The 24588-nt window shown below is 36.6% G+C and overlaps 1 protein-coding gene and 1 non-coding gene across 2 annotated transcripts in view; one reads left to right on the forward strand and one right to left on the reverse strand.

The window, feature by feature from the left end:
• Positions 1 to 24588, reverse strand: part of LOC134794232 (probable JmjC domain-containing histone demethylation protein 2C) — a 218656-nt gene that overhangs the window by 153242 nt on the left and 40826 nt on the right. The window contains exons 2-4 of the mRNA XM_063765974.1: positions 15457 to 15606; positions 12279 to 12392; positions 2538 to 2759 (exon numbers count right to left, since the gene is read on the reverse strand). Of these exons, the coding sequence (XP_063622044.1) occupies positions 2538 to 2759; positions 12279 to 12392; positions 15457 to 15606 (486 nt within the window). The remainder of the gene's footprint in view (positions 1 to 2537; positions 2760 to 12278; positions 12393 to 15456; positions 15607 to 24588) is intronic.
• On the forward strand, positions 19472 to 19546 carry Trnaa-ggc (transfer RNA alanine (anticodon GGC)). The gene has a single exon. It is a non-coding gene; the product is annotated as a tRNA-Ala (tRNA).

Consider the following 24588-nt stretch of genomic DNA (forward strand, 5'->3'; position numbering starts at 1 on the left):
GAAACCAGGAAAGGGGGCCGAATGGGGGGTTACTCAAAACTTTACGTCGCGGGCGCCAGTAATACCAACCCCGCCAAGTTTTCCACTCGCTAATTCGCAGTATAAATTTGTTTAACGTCTCAACTTTTTAACTGTAATTACTTAGGAAAGTTCAAGATAGATTGAAGTACTTCGCTACTCTGACATCGACGCTAAGGAGTTTGACGGGTAATGGAAACAACATAGTTTTGGTACTTCACCCTTGTTTTAGATTAGAACATCTGCCTATTTGAGCATAATTGGATAGTCTATATTCTATATAGTCTATGTATATAAATTACCTTACTGGAAAGGTAAGGGTATTAACATAAACGGCGACTACATCTCACACCTACGATTCGCAGATGACATAGTCGTAATGGCAGAGTGGCTAGAGGAGCTGAACCGGATGCTGGACGGCCTAGCTGCGGCCTCGCGACGCATCGGTCTTGGCATGAATTTGGATAAAACCAAAGTCATGATCAATGGCCACATTGATCCAATACCGATAAGTCGTAAATGGTCACCTTCTTGAAATCGTTTCCGAATACACGTACCTCGGGCAGATTCTGCAGTTAGGTAAAAACAATTTCGAGAAGGAGGCCAAGAGGAGGATCCAGCTGGGCTGGGCAGCGTTTGGGAAACTACGCCGAGTCTTCTCGTCATCCATACCGCAATGTTTGAAAACAAAAGTTTTCAATCAGTGTGCCCGTCATGACCTACGGAGCCGAGACATGGACACTCACGGTAGGATTGGTCCACCAGTTCAAAGTCGCTCAGCGAGCTATGGAGAGAGCTATGCTCGGAGTTTCTCTGAAGGATAGGATTCTTAACGAATACATCCGACAGAGAACCAAAGTTATCGACATAGCTCAAATAATTAGCAAGCTGAAGTGGCAGTGGGCTGGCCATATCGCACGAAGAACCGACAACCGCTGGGGTAAACGTGTTCTTGAGTGGAGACCGCGACTCGGCAAACGTAGTGTAGGACGCCCTCCGACCAGGTGGGATGACGATCTGCGAAAGACTGCAGGCAGATGCTGGATGCGGCAAGCTGAGGACAGGGCGCTATGGCGCTCTTTAGGGGAGGGCTATGTCCAGCAGTGGACTACTATAGCCTGATGATGATGATATAAATTACATATAGTCAGTCCATGAAAAGTCTGCAGCGGATTTGATAGCCCACGCAGTGCGCGTGTTATTTTAAACGTCAAACTTCTGTGAAATTATGACGTATATATGACACTTGCACTGCGTGGGCTATCAAATCCGCTGCAGACTTTTCTTGGTCCGACTCTAACATGTCTGAACTGTCTGATACATCACTTGAATTTCTCCATATAATAACAAAGATAGCAAGTTTATTCCTGTTTGCAAGCACAGCATAAAAGTTTCAAATTCTTCACATATAAACAAGAATATCCCCTTCTGGCAGGCAAAAGGGGTGATGAAAGAAAAACAAATTGTTTCAATAAACATGAAACAAGAAACTTTGTTGTGCAAAGTTAGCGAAAGGGTGAAGGGTGGGGGGTGGCCCCCCGGTGGGACTGCGATAATTGATACATTGTTGTACTTAATATTAATTTAATGTGGGGGCTGAAGCTTGGCTTGGAATTATCTTATGAATAAATTAGATGGGCACCTTGAGCTTGAGTAATTTCTACTCTCTGCATAATTTTATTATTAAATCAAGAAAAGGAAGTAATCAAAATTAAAACATTGTTAAAGATGGTATCTATATGAATAAAAAGCGAGATTAAAAGAACCTGACAATCAATGATAACAGCGAGTAAATTATTTACGTCAGACACAAAAATAGTAACAAATTGTCAACAAAACAACTGTTCAATTAAAATTCGATCAAAATGTATTCAACACAAAAACTTGTTCTTGATCGTTTCCATATCGCTTTGTTAATGCGCTAGGCCATTACCCCTTTTAGGCTGCAATTAATAAAATCGAAGGCAGGTGGAAAGTTCAAGCCTTTTTGGGAGTTTATGGATTTATGCTGCATTGAAGCGGGTTTCCTTTTGCGTTTCCATGGAGGTAGATAGTTAAACAAGCCCATATAAATCCAGCATCGTTACCGTATCGGCGGGATGCCTTCGCGTTCAATAAACCGAACTGGTTTCACCTAGAACTTCCCGCTACGGAATTATCTTGTAGAATGTTTTTACAGTTATTTCTAAACGCCTCGGATCGTTCGATCGTTACGTTCCATATTATCCAGGACACAATTATTCAGTACCTACTTTCGTATTTTATGACAATATTAGAAGCGGGGCCGTATCCAAGATGGCTATCCTTTGTCGACAAACGCTATTTGAAAAGTAAACATGACTCAATATTTAGGTATAGATGAGACGAAAATTGCTGTCATCAATTCCATAAATCCCTATGGACTAGACTAGATGGATTAGAATGGAACGAAGAAATAGTAAATGGTAAAAGCTCTAAGAAGATGTTGAATATAATATTCCAGAACAGGCACGTAATATGTGAATATTGTGAATACTAACTCCAGTATGTTCGTTGACCCCAACGATGACGGCGGTGTACCACTGCGTGGTGCCGGCCGCGCGGTACACCTGCGCCCTGCAGCCGCCGAGCACGGAGGGCGTGGTGGTGAGGATGCGCTGCCCATCCTGCGCGCTCCGCCATTCCGCTGCCTCGGCCGCGACTGCGGTCAGCACCTCAGGGTCTGTGCCCGCGTCCGCGCCAGCCAACTTAGCATCCCATTCCTGTAAACAAAATATAGTTTTAATCTTACTGAATCCAAGTTACTGAAGTCAAGCGATGCGGTGACCATCTCTCGTTGTCAATGAAATACTTACATCGCTATGTCTGTATCTTTAGGTATTTAAATAAAAGTAAACAAACAATTTGTAAATTTTCGGGTAGTTATAACATTTATGGGTTAACCGACCAATTACAAAACCGCCTAGATCAGTCACTGAACGACCTGACTTTAACCTACATAGTTTGATCGTGTAATGATTGCATCTACCCTCAACTGGCTTAACAAACCATTTGAGAGTAGATTATGTTTACTTTTATTTAAATACCTAAAGATACAGACTATAGGAGCTACAATTTACAAGTTGGTGCCGTGACCAGGATACAAATAAAAGTAACTGACGAAGCATATTTCAATATTCGAATATTGATTGACCTATTTGAATATTGATTAAGTTATTTCAAAAAATATTAACGGCTAGGGATACAATACAATATTGTCGCCAAACTGCAGTTTGTTAGCAAATAGTGCGCTCTATAATTATTATAAGTACATATCTACTTTATGTATTATACCAACATAGTATAGAACAAACTGTATATGAATACTTAGGTTAAGCTTAATCTAAATTTGTTTACAATAATAGGTTAGCAAAATTAGTTTTTTAATCCTGTACAGTTAGCATCTCTTAGTTAAGCTTGATCTCTTAGTTGTGGATAATTATTTATCACACTTTCAATTCCTACACCAAGTTATTACCCGTCGATATCACCTAACTAATCGAGCCAGAGTCATAATTGGAAATTGTAAACGACAACACGACTTTACGACCTCGTATCATGTAAACATGCCCTACATTATTCCTAATACGTAAATACACATACGCACACAAATAAACGAAACTATTAGCACTCTTCACGTTTATCGCATTAAGTGCAATTCACAACACAGTGACATTGTATTTCGTAGAGTAACAGTAAACCAGTGCAGTAGGGTATACATTTGTTTAATAATCTGTTCGTATGCAACCGGGTACATTATTCATCTCTTAACTATGGGCATGGTCTGATGTAACGTTACTAGTTAACATGTCCTATTAGGTGTGTGTTTGTTCGATCTAGGTACGTAGGCAGCATTATCTGCACCCGCAACATTGTGTTGTGATAAAATTCAATACATAAGTACACAACAGAACAAAAGAGTGCAAAATTAACACTTTCAGTCGTTTTACCGTAAGTAAGCACGTTTTTAGTAAGTTGTTGAAATTGTATCTCATATTAGCCTAAGCCTAAAACTTCTAACACAAGCCGACACCTCTGTTCACCTGTTGTGTAATCAATTTTAGTAATAAGAAACTTCCTCTTGGGTAACAAATTAGAAGTAGAAGCTTTTAAGAAATTAATTTTCAAGAAAGCTTAGCCATTTGCAAATGAGTGAAAATGACTAGTTAAATGTTTAAGGCCTGTAAGCTACAAAGTAGTCGATTTGTTTAGATAACAATTAATATGAAACACCCGCATTAGTAATGCACCGTATTTATGTCAATGTTACACTCACACGTATACAAGACGCACACACCTGTGCGTTCCGCACGCGGCGACAGACGTATCCGGTGCGATGAACTCGTCCCACCCTCCCCTTGTACAGTGTATATGTAGTTCTACTGTACACATACATATATATGCAAACTGGACCATGCAATAATAGACTTTTAGTAAATGAAATAAACACTACAGCGCACGAAGATATGTTGGTTTTCCAGTGTTACGTTTACCGTGCGTTTAGGCATAAAAAAGAAATGAATTCTATTCGTGTCCTACATTTTTTAGCGTAATGGTTGCTAATAGAACATAAAAACAACACTAAATGGCACGCAGCCAGTTTATATTTTTATAAAACTTACTGAGTATTTAAGCAGGGATTCAAAACTGGCGAAAATGTCGTTTTTGTCGACAATTGAACTAATTTTTTTCAGCAAGCGTAATTAGAGGAACGCACATACGCACAATGCAGCCAGTCTATAATTTTAAGCTCCTGCCGCCCAAAGACCTATTAAAAGGTCTCCGACTGAGTAGTAGTTCCGGCCCAAGCATAATTACACTTTTAACTTATACGCGCCCAATGACCTTTTAAAAGGTCTACAACTTTAACCTGTCATAAAAGTTCAAATTTATCGCGTATTGAATTCAGATCAGTTTTGAAAGAATACTTCATATTTGACGTTGTCAATAGATGTCAATCTGTGTAAAATGATCTGTCAGTTTTGAAATAATATCCAAAACAATGACGAGGGGTCGAGGACGTGGTAATTTAATCGATGATTTCATGGCTATATCGGCAGATTCCTTGTGTATTTTTGTTGTAAATGATGTCTAATATGTTCGTCTTTGTTTTACCACATTTATTTTTTACTTTTAATCAATATTCATGTAAATACAATAATTAACATTTGGAAGACCTATAGGAAGGCATGTGGGTCGTAATATATTTAAGGTTTTTTATAGGTCTACGGGCTTTAACCGCTATATTGGGTTGGTTTGCATTGGATATGCTGTTCGTTTAACGATTAAAATTTGAATATAATAAAGTATTTAATTTTTAATGGCTTTTTGAAAAGCTTTATAAGTAGTTAGTTTTGGCAAAAATTTTTAAAAATTCTTAAATTAAAATAAGATGGTAGTAATTAGTAGCTATAGGATTTTAATAGGATTCCGGGTGGTTACCCTATTTTTATAAGAAAACTCGATATGCTCGAATTTAGTGCCTATTAGTTAGGTCATATTCCCCGTTTATTAGTTTCCAACTGCTTGTGTAGAATTCAATATTCACTGTATTTTTATAATCCAATAGTCAAAGTAAGATAATATGCTGCTTGTGGCTAATATTATTGTTAGCATGTGGCAAAGGTAGGATTTTTTTTATTAATAAATAATATTTTACATGAAATGCGTTATTTAATTCTGATATATTTAAAAGGCACGTATTTAACCGGTCAACTAATTAATCGAATTTGGGTAGTTTAAAAAAATAGAAATGGGTACTAAAATTAATAGTTTGGCAACAAAAACGCAGCCTTTAAATAAATCAATATGAGTTGTATTTTAATGCCGTTACAGCTTTTGATTATTTTTAGGCAGGTACCGAGTATTTATTTGGCAACTGAATTATTATATTGCAGACCGTTTATGAAGCACATTTTAAAAAGAAAACGGCTAACTATTAATTCAAAAATGTAGTTCTTTTAAAATATTTTGTTTGGTCATTACACGGTCAACCTAACACGCTCCTCCTCGCTTTGCTCGTCGTCGCACCTATCTGTTGACTCTAGCAGAACCCAGTGGTAACGATTGAAATTAGTAATTAAAAATTTAAAGATCTAATAGTATAATGGCCATTAGGCGTTTCATGATTAGAAATTTCGACTATAAGTATACTGACCATTAGGTATTGGTAAATTAATTTGAGGTGTTTGTGTAAAAAGTGACCAATATTCATTAATTTTAACTGCTTTCTTGTTAAAGTACTACTTAGCTGAAACGACATGCTCAGTTATGACTATAGTTGATTACTTAGGTGTGAACAACTAGATGACAACTAAATTTTATGATCGCTTTACAATATTAGTTGCCAATTTATTATTTTAGTCGCCAACCTATCACTTTAAGTCCCCTATATTTTTTTGGGTGGCTTGATTTTGCTGCCAGTTTTTTTAATAATTTGATGCTTATATTTGAGGCTAATATATTTTTTTGGCGCTAAAATATTAATGCACAGCCAAATTATATTATTATATGCCCAATGAAAGTTCCTGTTTAATATTTTAGTTGCCCGGTTAATAATAAGCCTATTTAAAATATGTTACAGAAGCGGGGTAAATCATTGAAATGGTACATTAATTATTTGAATAAGTTCAGAAATACACAATCTAAGAAAAACCACTTTGTTGAGGTAGCGGCCCAGAGTCCTATAAAAAAGACATCGAATTTCGGTGTTTCTTTGGTTTCTTAACCTTCTACTGATACTCCTTATGATGCTAAAAAAAATCTCACACCCATAATACAATGCTATGACAATGTAATCATATGTCGAAGTCTTGGGCCAGAACCATGTGAACCTAAAAAAAGGCCTCTGGGCTTGTATCCCATCTTTGACGAAATAATTCTGGGCGGCAGGAGGTTAACGCAGTAAAAAATACCAATACTGATAAAAATGTAAGCCACTATTTCCCGACACAAACTGGACTAATAAAACCTGAATGCAAAATACAAATTAATGGGCAACAAACGTTCTGTCCAAGAACAGTTAAAAACGTGCAAAAATTTATGTAAATATAGACCTCTGAATTACCAGGGTCACAGAATGAGTAAGAACGTGTTTGGCCAAATCTTTTTGAAGTAGACCATCTACTATGAGGCTTTTGTAGTTACGTCGGGCGGATTAAACAACATTTGTCACGGTCTGGTGCCCGATTATGTCAACAAAACAGACTGGTGCAAATACGGCGTGACGCCTGATTACAAAACGATATTTTACAATACAAAAAGAATATGATACGTTAAGAATATCTTAAGAACCAAGTTTGTTTTTCTAAGTCTGTATAATTATAAATACAAACAAGTTTCTTTAGCGAGCGAAGCAGACACCTTTTTCTACGGCTTAGACTGGCTTTACTGCCGACTTAAAACTCTGTACTTTATAATACCACTTCTACTTAAGTACTAATTGATTGAGTAAAGGCCACGGATTAGTTCTTAATACTAATTGAGTTATAATTTACAAATTTTGCGATACAACTTAAGTTGTTGTTTTCCTTGGATTGGGATTTATTTTGATATCAGCAATGTTGGCATTCAGTAAAAATGTAATAATAGATCACACTGAAGCATGAGAATAATCCTCGACCACTTGCCCTGAAGGACCTCTAATTAATCACAGTAACCGCTCTTTATTCAGGTCGGGTTGTAATATTAAAGTATACCTTACATTACACCTATACCATCTGTCAAGTTTCTCGTGTGGGTGGTCTTATGTAAGATAAGTACTCATAAAAGGGTATTATTTTACTTCGCAGCTATATCATTTACTGGCATTATTTGTGTATCCAATTATATAGTATTTATGTGTGAGGGCTAGAGAGATTAAAAGATAGTAAATAATATAACAATGACGGCTTTCGTGTATGAAGCATTGAAGCACCACTGGAGAATGGAGATTCCAGACTGATAAATCTGATAATACTCAAGTACGAATAACGAGTAGTAGTCTCTTTCAGTTATAAGGAATTTATTCGCATTGGTAATGAATTTATTTCAGTAAGCAGGACTTAGGTCCTTAATTTACTTAATTGATCAAACATTAGTTTCGAGCAAAGAGAAGGCGAAATTATCAATGGTTTTTTTTAATTTGAAGTTGTCGCATTCTATGCTAATACAATACCTATACCAGCCTTGAAAAAGATAGTTTCAAGAATTTACTGTAATATATGGAAAAACTAAACAAGGCATCGTTTTTAGAATTGAATTGTAAGTAGTAAAGATTTTACAAGTTAAGCACCGAGTCACCGACCTATGCCAACTCTCTCCTTGTTTGTAATCTTTTACAAAACATCCTTGTACAATTTCCTTGGCTCTGCAATAATAGGTTCTTTATATTGCAGATAACAAAAGTGGAAAGGAAAACAATGCATTACTTACTCAATCCATCAGGCGGAAGGAAAGCCTCGGAGAAGAGCGGACAAGATTATAAATAGGGTCTTTGTGGTTTCCTATCTATTGTCACTACGGCCGGCGACGACGACGACGCTTAATCTTGGATGAGTTAAACAGTCATGAGATCTTAAAGTCTGCTTGATGTAATGTTTGTATTTGTTAAGGTATTGAATTTTGCTATTAATAAGTAAGACATGATTGTCAAGACCTAAAAAGGGTGAATGGCGTCCCAGATTCGTAAATACCCCCCAACCCGTTTTTATATCTTGATCTCCATAAAGGATGTCAACGGATTTGAATGTTAATAAAAGAGGCAAGATCAGTAAAACCATTACGCACACATGCACACCCTCCCCTCGCCACCCTGTACCGCGGACAGTGGGGTAAAGCCAACTGAAACAAACTTTACTCGTTTAAAATTTGCGGGCGCTCGGTTGCGTTCATATAGAAGAAAGTCTACTCTACAACTTCCGCAACTCGTGAGGTGTTTAATGGAAATTGATTTTAAAGTTAACATTAATTACATTATTGATGTACCTACAATTACATATCATAGTGTATCATACCTTTGTGTATCCAATAATGACGCACATTTGAGTTTTGATGTTATTTGTGTACAATTTAATGTCGTAGCGTTCAAATATAATATTAACTATAAATCCAGTCTGTATAATAAAATTATTGACGGACTAATTTATTTCAAGTTAAGATATTCCCCATTTGATGAAGGAGACACCTTATGTAATTGTACCTAGGTATATTTTATTCTAGTATTTTTTATTTGCAAAGTATCATATCATATGAAAGAAAACACGTCTCGTATATCATCCATAATATCACTTATTATCAAAAAGAGGTAATTTATTGGTAATAAGCTTCAAAATATTTAATCATCTTTTGAACGAAAATAAGAGCCCTCATTTATTTAGATTCAATATTTAGGTAGTCATTAACATTACTATCAGGATTCTCAAAAGAAAGTATGTATCTGCACGGATCCAGAAAATATCCCAGCATTCAGCAAATTGTATGTTATAGTCAAGTGTAAAAAATATGGGTACCTACATATAAATTACTCAAAAATATGTCCCATAGTTCTTAATTCGTTGACATAAGAACTAAGGGACATATTTTTGAGTATGATCTGAGCACCCATATTTGTACACTTGACTGTACTTGTTTCGGTTGGGCATGTTTCTTGGAAATGATACTTATGAAGGCTCGATAGCAACGAATACCAATTTGACGGCAGAGAGCAAACAAAAATACGCCTCATTTATGTTGAAAGCAAATTAAATCTATATTACAGCTTTTCCTTTGCGCGTAATTTAATACTCCCTCACCCTCAGGTAAGGGTAAATAAATGATATTTCTTGAAATAACGTTTTTATAGGTATTTACATGAAAGGAAAATATAAATATAGAGGAGCAAAGGAACACGCAGTAATAATAAACATCAAACGGTTATTATATTAGGACCTATAGGTAATATAATATTTAAAAGTTATTGCACGGTAGATAAGATACTGCTAAACCTAACTATTACACGTAATCCAACCTAACATCAAACTACTAAACTTATTAAATGAATGAGTAATTTTAAAGTTAAAACCTTTTCCTAATTCAACGTACACATTTCCTACATTTAGCCAACAGTAAAAAGATTGCTTTCGAAAGAATAACTGAGCAAAACGAATTTCAAAAGTTTCTATTTCCTGAACCAAGTTAGCACTCGTACTGGTAAAGTCTGATAGCGACAGCCGCCATGTTTGAAATAAAACTCAGCGGACATCGCAAACGAGCAGTTGATTACGATTAGTCGGCATCAATCATCGCGCGGCAACCATCGCCGCGGCCAGGAGGCGGCCGGGCTCGCCGAAAATAGCATGACGTGAACACACCAGCCACCTGGCTCAGATATTATAAAGGGGCAGCTGGGTGGCGAGGGCGGAAAATCAATAGAGCGGGCGGCGAGCATCAAAACATACCGCTCCCCCTCCAACGGGGGCACCCCCTGGCCTCCCGTCTCCCGGGAAAATCCCCCCCTTGTTTGGCAGACACCGTCCTTGATCTCCCACCCGCCTGGGCGCGCAAGTTTGGATAAACACTCGTAACGTCTACTCGAAATTGGGTCGCTTATGCGTTTTGCTTTTTGTCTCCACTTTTACATCTCAATCCAATACGCTTCCGTTCTGTCACCGGATTTATACGATACAGACAGAAAATCTGAACTAACTTTATCTATTATAGGCCGGTTTTATAGGTGTAATCATTCCTAATATAACAAACAAACCTATATTTCTAAAATCTGATCTTTCGAACGGCAAAAACTGCAGTTACCTATGCCATAACATTAATCAAACCTACCTACTGGCATTTCCCCCGGCGCTCACAATTGTAAGCTTTATAATCGCGGAATGTTTCTGTGTGTTCAAAGTGTTCCAACAGAATAATAAATGAATCTGTTATGAATAGCGTATTCGAAGAATTCCAATTTCACGGGAGAAGTTCTCAGAAGTCTCAGAACTGCGACATGACACGAATACCGTGCCTCAATGTCTCAATTTTACTACCCATAATTAATTGACATTCGTACATTGGATTTAGTAACTAATAAAACACTTCGGCTTAGACTTGAAACAGTAAAATTAAATGTAATCATTGCATAACATGATTCACGTGACTCACGTTTGAGTTGGCCTAATACGGTATAGCTATAGTGGATCATACAATATATACATCTAATCGTAAATCAGTTTGTAAATATTTTATTGAAGTGTCAGAGGTTCTATGATTAATAGTCGGTTATAATGGAGCATCACAACACAATCTAGTGAAATTCGAGTACTATTTTCACTGCACACATGTTAATATTAAAGATTTATACATAATTCTCAGATTAATAAAGCTGTAAAATCAACTTCCTTCGTCTTAGCGCCAAATTTAATATCACGGATATCACGATGCTTAGTAATGAATTGCTAATATTGCCTGCCATGCTAATAACTTTGGTTTAATCACCTCAAGTGTTACGTTCAACTATTCCGCAAGAGAAACTCTATTAGAGACATGACAAGAATGTTAAACTTGGTAAAACTTAAGCACGCCATCATATACGATGGACGAAAATAGAATAGATATACATTGAATTGATTTAGAAGATCACATATTATTCATATTAACTACAAATTCTGCACAAGGATATTAAATTTTCATTTATATGTAAAGTTCAAGAAGCAAAATCTAACAGATATGGCAGTGAAAAAATATCCAAGGAACCTAACAAGAGTTATCAATTACCTATAGTAAAAAAAGTATGCCTATAATCCAGTATAGCACATCATTCACCAATGAAAGCGTGGAATCCATATGCTAATAACATCAAAATCCATTAATTTAAATTATATTCCTAAGAATCCAATTTAAATATTTTTCGTCAATTCCAGTTTAAGTAAGTAATATATACAAAAAAAAAAGTTTTTATCGATGTTCACATACTTCATATTCACAGAATTCTACTACTAGTAATCAGTTAGTGTGTTAGGTGCCCCATTGTCCTATAGTATTTTTCAAACTGGAAGGGTATTAACGATAATAGATGTCATCTCCATACAATTTATAACCTAAAAATGCCAAATGTCGCAAAATTGTATTGAATAGACCCTTCCAGTTTGAAGAAGTAAGCGACGAAATCCGGCCAGAGTTTATTTTGTGTCTTCAAGCATGCCTTTTTTGTGTTTTTGTTCATCTATCTTTTGGATAATATATGTGTAAAGCCGCCTTAAGTTTAAGATAGTAGGTAGGTACGGGCTTACCTGAAATGGCTGCAGATTAGCGTAGTCGAGGAACCTGAGTTGGCGGTCGTGCAGGAACTCAACAGGCTGCGCGTGCGGCTGCAGCGTGACGTCCGCCGCCAGCGGGGTAAACGTCTGCAACACAAAATACGGTAAGGATATACCTACATATTTTACAATATTTAAAATAAAGGAAATATCAGCAATCGGTAATTGAGTAAGTGTACCACAAAGTCTACCAATACACACCGCCACACCACAGTAGTATGTCTACCAATTGTTTGACAAACAAACGTTTCATTTCGCTAATATCACATAACAAATTGCAATTTCAAAGTAATTTAGTAGGAGACATTGCTTGGCGATAGGGTGGTCTTTTGTAACTCTCTACCAAGGCTACTTGTATTTTCTTTATATTATTATGCTTATAAATGCTTATAAAATAATCTTCATTGTATTTTTTGCTGAAACATATTTCAGTATGACATATTTAATATGTTCGTCTTACAAGAAACCAATTTGGTGACTTAAGTTGTATTTCTGACCTATCTTGAACAAATTCTGACTTTAACCGAAATAAGTTAAGACTCTTAACTGTCACACTATAGGTATTTATTTAGTCGTATGGCATGCATGATTAGGCAATATATATTTTCCATGTCTAATTGAATTCATCACAATCTAATCTAGTGAACATAAGTCTTTTCATTCATAGGCTAGTAATTACTTAATTAGTCTTCTGTTTCAAAGGCTAACAAAAAAGGTATTACTGAGAGAAATCCATTCTAGAAGGTTATTAAGGGCATAAGGACGTAGATAGGTTAAATTGTCTATAAGTCTACATAAAACTATTAATAAGTTCGTCCGTTTGTGATAATACGTAACGGTTTTTACTTACTACATACATATATTCAACACACGAAACATTTAAACCTTAACTAAGTTAAATCACTACTACGAAGCGGTTAAAACACTAGAATTTATTTATTTGTTTGTAACAACACAATCAATCAATCATCTGGAGTACTTATTTTACCTAAAGCCTCGATCATAATTCATAACATATCAAATTATTTACCTCCCAACTGTTCGGACACGACTTAACTCCCATAATTTCGATAATGACTGACAGAAGCAGGTAAGTACCTATCAAATCAACGTCATTTAACTTTGCAAGTTTTTAAAAATACCCGCACTTGATGTTTATTGATCACAATCGTCAGATTGATATAGCAATATGAAACACGAGTGAAACAAGATTTCCTGGCGGTCTCGCGCGCGACGCCATACATCAAGTGCGACTTAAAGTCGCGCGCGAGAACGCAACTTATGCTAGACCGGCTCATGTTTACAACAGTAGGTACTATAATTATTATTATCATGTTTAGTGCTCCGTACAAAATTTTGTTTACGGAGCACTTATGGTATGGGATCACTTTGCTCTTGCAAATCCATTAAATGAGTTTTTGTCGGAGACGGTTTGATGTAGATACCCAAAAATTTGGAACAGTTATAGCAATTACTACCCCTAACACCGTTAATAAAAGTTCTGAATAGTTACTGACTCCAGCGGCATTAATTCCGATTTATTTAGTAGAGTATATCTAATAGTATAAATTTATACGGCTTATTAATATATATTCTAATCAATAGGAATGTAGTTCATTCATGCCGATCAATAATTCAAAATCAATGTGCAACTTTATGAGCGATCTAAGACGCAATGCAACGCAAGGGCACGCATGCCTCACGACAAAATAGGTAACTACGCACGCATGCTTATATCCCCGGGTCAGGGCCACTACACCTGCCTAAGTATGTAGCCTAGCCTGTCACCATATATCTTATTAAAAACGTGAGCAAGTCACATGGCACTAACATATGTATTGGGAGCTGGCGAATGGAATATGTATCTGGGCTCAAAGGGATTCTATTTCCATAGTGATTTCAGGGTCTGCGGATGACATCTGTAATGAATGTCTGTAGATCTAGTTAATGTCTGTATAATCATTGTGGACTTTTGTAGCTAAATAGGGTTGTTCAGGAAAATGCTTTGTATCTACTAAAACTAGTAAAATTATTAGCCAAATTACTATTAAATTACAGGAAATAAATCAAATATGTACTTACATAACTGGCCACTTGTATTATTGCTTAAAAAATAATTCCTATGTAGTCAGATCATAGAATTTGATCATTTCATGAAATGCCATTTTAGAACTGATCACTTCATGACCAACCGATCATTTCATGAAATGATTGCCACAAACCACAAATGATCAATTCTATGATCTGACTATAGTTCGTTTTTTTGTCATTAGAAAGAAGGTAAGCGATCTTGACATGTCTTTTAATTGAAAAACAACAATTGAAATCAGTAACTATTACTTATGAAAGCAGAAGAATATAAATGATCGTATTAGATTCATAATTGTTACATAGGTATTTGCCGAGACTTATTTTTAAAGCGTGTTTTTCATTTAAAAGACACATCAAGATTGTTTACCTTATTTTTAATGCTAAAAAAAACGAACTATAGACATTTACAAAATTTAGAAATACATATAAATAAAACAGTAAAAGTGTTTCTGGCATAGCCATAGCCACACCCAGGTAGGTAAATTTCGAAGGTTGTAAATAGGTACACGTACAATGTCATAGTAATACGAGACCTATTTCTTAAGCAAAGCAGTTTGCGTTCCTCGGGATCGGAAATTAAGCGCATTCAAAGAGATTCAGAGTTGAAGCAGACATTTAGTGACGCTAGGAACGTGAGCATTGTGCTAATAACAAATGCTCGAAATGAAGTACCTACCTACTCCAGACGTGTTCTACAAGCTAAAATATACAATATGTACTTATGTTTACAAATGTTTTACAATTTTCACTAAGTTACAAAATTGTAGTAGTCTAAAGATTAACCCAAACCGGCACAATTTTTGCGCTTAATCATTGTCGATAGTCCTTTTGAATGTCATCAGTACACTTGTAAAATTGTAACTTGTAGATTTTGTTACCGACTGTGATGTGTAAAATATTTTGATACTCCTAGCGCCATCTAGTGCAGTACTATGAAACTAACAAGAATGGAAGAAACAGAGAAGCGTGTAGTTGTATGAACTAAGATGTGCAATATGCACTATGTTATTCAACAATACAATTATATTTATGATTAATGAATTAAATGTGATTGACTTACCAAAGCAGGCCATTTGATTGATTCATCCTTAACATTTTTAGGAGCCCACACTAAAGTTCTCTCCACTAAAAAAACACGAAACGTCCTCCGCGAATAAACGGCAACCCATTCACGTCGCTGCCAGTCTACTCCGTCATATTCCACTAACACCTGAAACAACAAAAAAAAACATGTGAGTATATTTACATATTTCCTTTAAAAATGTATCTTAAAATACACTTGAATTCTCAAGCTTCTATGGCGCCTATAGCGCCACCTAGTGTTGAGTAGCAGAACTACATGCATTTGTACTGGGCTCGAATTATAAGACTCCTCACGCGGTAAATTTTGTTATCATTGAGCCGCTAGATGGCAGCACCAATCTTTATGCCAACGTTGTCGCAAAACCCCGCCCAATGCCTGATTGCAAGGTACACCAGCGCTCGTGCGAGCGGAATAGGAGACAATCTAAAAGGGATGCCAATAATAACAATCAACATCTAGTTAGAAAAAAATGAGAATATGAAAATAAACTAAAATCTAGTTATTGACAATTTTCTGCGACGACAGGCCAATAAATATTTGTATGAAATAACTGTAATAAGGGGCTATTCATAAATTACGTCATTTCAAATTAGGGGGGGGGGGGTCTGGACATCGGATGACGGTAGCATGAAGTAGGAGGAAATGGGGTCATTTGATGCATGATTTTTGGATGATTATAGGGGGGGGGGGGTCCAAAATCGTCAAAAATCGATGACGTAATTTATGGACAGCCCCTAAGTAGGTATAGGAACCTATAAAGATTAATCGATGGAGCATAAATTCTTCTCATGCTCATGCCTACTCACGCAATTATTAAGGTATTTACACATAAATACCTCTTATTACCTAGGTAGGTACCTATAGAATGTCGTTGCTGCCTGTTTGTCATTATGTACTTAGTCTATTATAAGATTATTTTTAAGTGAAACTTGTAACCTAAGGTACTATTCTTAATAAATAAATAACAAACAACTCGTAGGTCGTAAGTTTCAATGTCGCACAAATCGCATAATTTAAAGTATGTATTTTTATTTAATACGTCAGATGATGATTAAAATAGACAGTACTCGTATCGTAAAGTACTACCTGTATGTATTTGTATACATAGATATTAGTTGGTCACGCATTATCAATTTCACCCGTATCTTGTGCCAACTGCCAACCTGAAAGTTTTGTGGCAAAAACGAGGGATTGACAAAATAAAACATCGACATACCTACTTAAATATTATCGACACGTAGATACTGTAGATACTCGTAGTTACTTTAATTTTACAGTATTATAGATAAGTATTACATTTCGTCAAGCACTGGTTTTAGACAAGAGAAAATGTAAATCTACTACTTATACGTGAGTAGGTACAGGTAGGTACCTATCACGTATTCAAATTTAGTGTCGAGAAATTAACGGGCTAGACTAAACTAGACGCAAAGCAAATAAATTTCAACAAGAACGAGAGAGCAGGTCAGGTACTGCAGGGAGGAAGCGCGAAGGTTTTGTATTATTTCCTTCATATGTCTGCATTACCACCCTCCCCCTAATCCCCCTTTTTACTGTACTTCCAGAGATGTACATAACAGAAAATCCTTTGGGTGGTGGTGAAATGGTTATGAATGATTAGTTCAATGTTCAAAGAATACAAAGGGTAATGAAGTTAAATTGTTTCCAGTTTGGGCTTGTGCACAAATCACGCGAGGTTCGATAGGGGGAGGGGGCTCACGAAAAAATCACGATTGATCACGTTGGGGGAGGGAGGGTATAATGAAAACCTCACGTGTATTTTTCTACAGTGAACGAAACTAAGAAAAAAATAACCTACTACATGAGTAGATACTTTTTTTCAGTTGCGTTAAACATAAATCTTCACTCTACACTTCAAAATAGCGACTCTATTTAACGAAAATAGAAAAATAAACAAGATTTTCTATATACAATACTATTTATCTTAAAATTAGGTCGAATGAAAAAAATTCAAAAATATACACGTGAGGTTGTGTGGGGGGAGGGGGGTAACTAAAAACCTCACCAAATATCACCAAGGGGGAGGGGGGTTCAAAAAGTAGCCGAAAACACCTCGCGTGATTTGTGCACAACCCCTTTGGATCTAAACCAATTCAAACATTTCGTACCGTAGTACAAACAGCAACACTCTTAACTGTACATCGGTGGCCCTTAATTACAAAAGGCATAAGGTCCATCGATGGACAGTTAACAGTGTGGGCGATGGTACTCAAACTTCGAACACAGATAACTAGGTCAAGTTTAGGTTGATGGATTCACAGAACATATTGCTGGCAATTTAACAAATAATAATTAATACACACACCAAAAAAGGCTTGGTCCATAAAATATCCCATTTTATGGTATAAGTCACATAGTCTACGCTATCCGTAGCCACGAATGCCATGATTCGTCAGTTTCAAAAATAGAATGACAGCCGTCGTCGGTTGGTAAACAAATGCAGGGCGCGTGCGAGTCCCACGCTCGTTACAGGTCCACAAAACTATCCGTGACACCAATCATGCGTAAACAAACTCTGTGCCAACGGGATAAGGGCGTTCCCGGGTCACGACTAAGTTGGTAGACGACTTTTGCTACTCTAATCCAAACGGCGTATAGACTCATGCTCCAATGGCTTTTACGCTCTTTCCGTAAAGGGAGAGGTCAGCTGTGACCCGTATGCAACTAGGCGATGCACCTGCGAGGGAATAATTCAGCATCCATCGCGGAATCTGAATAGTTAATGTGTTGTCAGCATGCGTTCACGGATCCCTTTAGCTTAGGGGTTAAAGGGTTCTTTGGGTTATGTAACAACGTAACAAACGAATATGAAAATCTAATTCATAAGGTGGGGTCCTAATGCTCTACAACTTTTTAAAGAGCTATCAAAAAGATTGGTGACCGAAGAGCTGGCAGCTTTCTTGCACTACGTATTAGCATCGCAACACAGCGGGGAAATGCTGCCAGCGTCCTCGGCACCGTGCCAAAGAGCCCAATTTCTGAGATATATTTTAATTTTATTTAGTATTATTTTTTAGTTTTATTTTATAGATAAGTTAGTTAATTTTTTTTATGTACCTACCTGAAAAAGAAAATAAATGTCAATACATAAATCGTATGTGCTATTGTAATTATATACTCCGAAGCAGGTTGTTCACATGTCAAGAAAATCCCTAAATTACTATACTATGATGACATAAATGATTGGGAAATAGTTGAAACTGATGATATTAGCTTTAACAAACCAGTTTCATTAGGAGGGTCGTGGAAGAAAATACTAACTTGCTAAATTCTTCCTTTGGCTGATACAAAAATGGCAGAAACAAGATCTATGTACCTACCTATCAGTCTTGATTAAAGTTAGAATTTTCTCGCTGAACCACCTACCTCGGTAGGAAATACAATGTTTCATTACATCACATATCTACCGATGTATGTGCCATTGGACTTGTGCTATTGTTGGCTTAAAGGTAAGTGGTAGTAAACCGGTAGGAATCGATATATGGATACTTGGTACCTGCTGTGATACCGGTCCAGTCTATACTTAGAATAGTGGCAGGTAATTGCTATAGAATGTTCGATTTCGATTTAGCGGCCTTACATAACGTATCAACACCTATAGCTGTACGTCTAGTCGGCAATAGCCTTGCCAAGTTGCCACCCATGTACTCAGTATACGCGTACTAGAACGCAAAGGTACAATCTGCCTATGTACATACAACATTAAGTATGCAAATAGAGTTCTAATGGCGATAACGTAATGCACCGTCATTACTACATTACATACTCATATTTAAGAAGGCAATGGAGAGATTTATTGTAGAGATTGTAGCCGATAATTTTACACAGCATGAATTATTGGTTTGCTAGTATTTATTTGTCAAATTATTCAAGTAATCTCGATTCCACATGTTTTTAAAGGTTGTAAATGCAGATGTCGCTAGTGACGTTGTCACAGTTACGATGACTAAATTCGCGTTGATTGACGGAAGGTCAGCTGGCGGAATTGGTAACGCATTGGTGGACCGGCAATCCGAGGATGTGGGTTCGAGTCCCACGTTGGCCAGAGTTTGATCATCGTTGATTTTTTCATTGTGTTTGACATCTGTATTTACAGTTTATATTTACAGTTTATAGATTGTTTTTAAACAATAAACAGCACTTACAGCATTTACTTACCGCCTTTTGGCTAGAGATTTTTTCTCTCGGTACGTGTATGCGCTTTTCGTAAAACGGTTCAAAATGTGCCGTTATTAGTTTTCGTGAAATCATCAATCTTAAAAAACAATATTAACGTTTCAGTTTTAAGCTGTCAATCTGGTTCCCCTTGCTGCCTGGAAGGTCGAGTCGAAACGTCTAGGTTCACGGTAGACAGATTAAATGTGGTAAGGTTAATGTGGCTAATTCCTGCTGTCCACTAGAGTTTTTCTCGAACAACGAACAAAATTGATAATTTAATCGACAAAGCAGCGATTGCTTTTAGTTTCGGCAATCAAAAGCAAATTCAATGTTGACGTGTAAAAGTGCCCTTTAGGCCAATTTGCTGAATTAATGTTGAAGTTTAATTGTCTATGCGGTCGTCCAATTAAGAATATCAGGGTCAGGGTTGAGGTCTCTTTACACTAGATTTATGATCGATAGTTCGTCGTTATATCAGTATTTAATTTTATCTTAATATGCTTTATATCAAAGATGCATACGACCTATAATTCCAGTTAGTGCTTTACCATCGAATAACGAAAGATACATAATATACGAGCCTGATAACATATGCGATACTGAGCTCTGTTTTGTGTCCCGGACAAATGTCAAATGGCAGTCTGATTAACTACATTACTAGTAGTAATTTACTACCCCTTTGTTTGTATCAATTTTATACAGTCAATGCAGCTACTTACTACAGAATCCACTTTTATTTTCTATCTATACAGCTAGTATGCCGACGTGGGTACTTAAGTAACTTGGGGCACTTGCTGAACTGACATGATTTTGATTAATCGGTAGGGCAAATTGGGCAATCGAATTTACGTGGGATATAAAAACAGTTAAAGATTAACTAATCGCTGGCATCGGTCCTTCGCAATACCGATAAACGCTTGCAACCGTGACGCAGATGTATGTGTCGAGTAGTATATATTTAGATGTATACTGTATTGTGCATTGTGAAGTTAAAAGAGCGCTATCGGCCATTGCTATGTGGTTGCGATATCGTTTGTTTGCAAAAGGGCTGCATAAACTTCAAATCTCGTTTCCCTGCGGGTTGTGGGATGCCTACACATACTTATTACACATGTTTACAAGTTATTTTATGCGACTAATATGTAGTATTCACACAAATTATATAATTTATTAATGCTAAAGTTTGTATGTGTAGTATTTAGACGTTAGTTAAGTAATTTATTAAAAATATGGCGGACCAAGAACTTCGAAGAACGAAATTTGTGTAGGTATTTTAGAGATACAGTTATAACCCGCACCGTTTCACATTCTCAGCAATCAATCATAATATAATATTACATCAGAAACTGCTTGCCGTAAAACTTATATGAATAAAAATATTGTTACCTAATGGCATTAATGAAATCAGACGTATCGTACTGTTCTCGCGCTGTGCATCGCGCGGTGTTTTGCAACCGATCGCGCGACAGGTCTGCGCCCGTTCGTTGACCCATTGAACCTCCCGCCGAGCATCGCCCGTGCCTGAACCGGATTCGGGAACCCGGCCGGCCGCCCAGCTCGCGTTGCCTACTGGACAATGTACTAAAGAATGAACACGTCTGAGTGAAGGTTCGATATTTATTATATCTTTTTCACTTTTTAAGACAAAACATAAGACCAACTAACTAGTGTAAGGTGTATTCGGGTAATACCGAATGTCGGATAATTCCGAAATTCAGATGAAAATCACTCTTAATTCCATCATAATAAAAGTCTCTTTTCGGAATTATCCGACAGTTTTCGACATTCGGAATTACCCGAGTAAACCTTATACTGAGACTACTGAGGAGTTAATCCTTCTATCAAGTACTATGAACTCAGTTTAACTCCAACTCACGGCGCCATTTAGGGCTGCCAGACATACTATGTATAATATATAGTATTTTACTTTATTTGGCCTCCGTATACTTTATGAAATTCGAAACACATAAAGTATGCTAAAATACTTTATTTTAAACTGAAACTAGAACAAGCAAAAAATGTGTAAGAAATAAAGAAATACTTTATTTTTTCTGCGTATACTTTATTTTTTTTTCCTATACCACCAAATACTATATTTCTCAAAAAAAATCTGGCAACCCTAGCGCCATTAGACACCATAAAATAAATCATAAGCAACGTAAACTTACTCCTTCGCTATTGCGACTCCTTCCCATTAATTTTATCGTTTGATTTGAAATTAGGCAGGTAAAACTCTGTAGTGACCGTTCTTAAAGCTTGTGAAAAACTTTTAACGGAAATTTAAGGACAATTTAAATACAAATACTGTAATTGACTAAATATGACATACATCTTTTATGAAGACATTGAGATTGCAGACGATCCCATTTCAAATACGGTGGAATCAGTAACCGTAACGAAACGCGTGTAAATTTCTATCTACATACTTTAATTGAACAAATAAACATTAAAAAATAAAAACTACGAACATAACTTACATAACAGTGAATTCCAGGCTGACAGCTAACATTTCTACAGGCGCAAGTGCGCATACCATAATGCTTTCACTCGAATTCTCGAGTAACATAAAAAATAATGGCATAATGATAGCTCCTCCGCAAAACCAACAATAACCGGAATTTTAAGACCATCGTTTAAATTTAATAGCTTGAAAAATTTACCAACGAAGTAATTACGGTTTACTTTAAAAAAGTCGGCTTGGTAGGCAATCTCATGGTAGGTAGTCATGTCTGTGATTTGCTTTTGACCCCTAGATGTAAATTAAAGGATGTGATAATGATAAAGTTCATGTGTAGTTGAATAATAAAGTTGATCTGGTTGACACTCTCGAGTCGAGTGTTTTTAACGTTGTACGCCGGGTTTTTTTTTAAGTTATTTAAAATATAATTTTATTTAGGTGCACATTGTATTTTCAATATTATTCTCATTTAAGTTAAAATTATTTAATAGCAATTTAGGTTTGTCAAACATTATGTTGACTCTTCCCATAGCCCCCCTTCGGCCTGCGGCTGTAGGGTGCGGGTGCGGAATATGGCCTCGTTAATGATTAACATGCCCGTTACATACCGTAACGTGGCCGGTGCGTATTCACGCGGGACATTTGTACATGGAACACGTGTATATGCGAGGGAATACATACTGTTATTCGCGCTGGAATACAGAATTTATTTTTATCATCAGGTGTATCGGAGCGAAGAAGGTGCTCAAAAATATCTGGGCATGACTCGATAAGCATTCTAGAATTAAATTAAGGTCGTAAAAAAATTAAGCGCCCTCTACAGCACAGTACCAGATAAAAATTGTACCTGCCTACTTTATTATGTATTATAGCCATTATAGGCAATGACTGAAAACGTTCCTTATGATCGAATATTTATGCCTAGTAAAGGACACCTTTTCATTGCTCTTGAAATGTACTTAGTTGTGTTTGTTCAAATGTTTGCATTACAAATGGCGCGCTTAACGATAATGTCAGTTTGTCACTAGTAATTGACGACGATATTACTTAATTGCTTACTTTATTCTTATTAATGGTTCATTCATTCATTGTCATTCATTGTGCAAGATGCGGTCTTCATTATGAAACGTAACGTATCTAGAGTTGTGGTTCATCAGAAACCATACGGTATATTGGGTTGGGTACCTATATCGTCTACTAAATCCCAATTTCGGGTTTGATCAACTGATTGGTAATAAAAACTTTGAAGCTGACTCTATGTATTGATATTAGAGGAGTATGTTTTCTTAAATACTTCGCTAAATCAAATCAGTAGTAGTAGGCGGGCATGTGTCATACGGACGCGAACGAGTATATAAGCAAAACCTCGTGCTTATAAACGAGACCAAAACAAACGTGGGAATTTTTTTTAAACAATATTTACAAGCTTAAGAACCATAACCGACCTTGAGCAATTAAGATACCTACTTACCTACCTAATTAATTAAAGTAAAAACATGCTGTAAAGATGAAGTGGGTGGTCTTACGGTTGACCTTTAATATAAGTTGTAGTAGGTACTTGTATTGATGCAGAAAAAATCAATAACATTGCTTTTTAACTTTTCCTACATTAAATAGAAGGCAAGCAACCAACGATAGGTAAAGAAAGGGTCCTGAGACCGTTTGAAACCCTGATTAAAGTGAAAATCAGTCGCAGTAGGTAACCTGATGGCGGCTGACATAAATTTTGAATTTTTGATTGATACAAACCACCAATAGGCAAGTTGCATTTATCAACCAATGGCAGAAGAAGATAGAAACCCAAAAACATGTTTTGATGAACTCATTGCCAATAACGTACATGACGTCCGTTTGTTGATTGACAATCGCGATTCCGCGGGGACGTGTAAGAAGGGGGAAGATATGGTGATACGCATACGAGTATGAATGACCGGATATTTTGCTCATTGAAAAGCATTGTAGTGGAATATAATGGATATGTACATGAGATTTAAGAACATTCCGGTCAAGTGCAGCCGGAATTCCGCATGGAACGAACAGACAATAATTCATTCAGCAGCAGAAGTAGCTAAGCGGGTGAGCTGTTCAAAACGACCTTCTCACGCTCTCATTTCCTAAACTAAACAAGGGCTCATTTAGACGATGCGAGAACTCGCATGCGAGTTTCATTACATTGCGGGTTTTGATCGGTCGTTTTAATTGGACGTAACCAATAGTCCGCAATGTAACTAAAATCGCATGCAAGTTCGCGCACCGTCTAAATCAGCCCTAAAGATGTGTTCAATTGATTTTGAACACCTCGCCCGCTTAGCAACAACGGCTGTATGCTGACTTTACCTATACTTACCTGTATGAGGTAAAATGTATCATATTTTTAGTTTAATTGAAAGAAGGTATTAAGAAAATAACCTCTCAGAGTTTGATATCGTCGAATCAGTTGCGGAAAGGCCTTTGAGCTTTGCGCGCGTGCT

This window comes from Cydia splendana, chromosome 10 (genome assembly GCF_910591565.1).
Source record: "Cydia splendana chromosome 10, ilCydSple1.2, whole genome shotgun sequence".
In the NCBI taxonomy this organism is placed as follows: Eukaryota; Metazoa; Arthropoda; class Insecta; order Lepidoptera; family Tortricidae; genus Cydia; species Cydia splendana.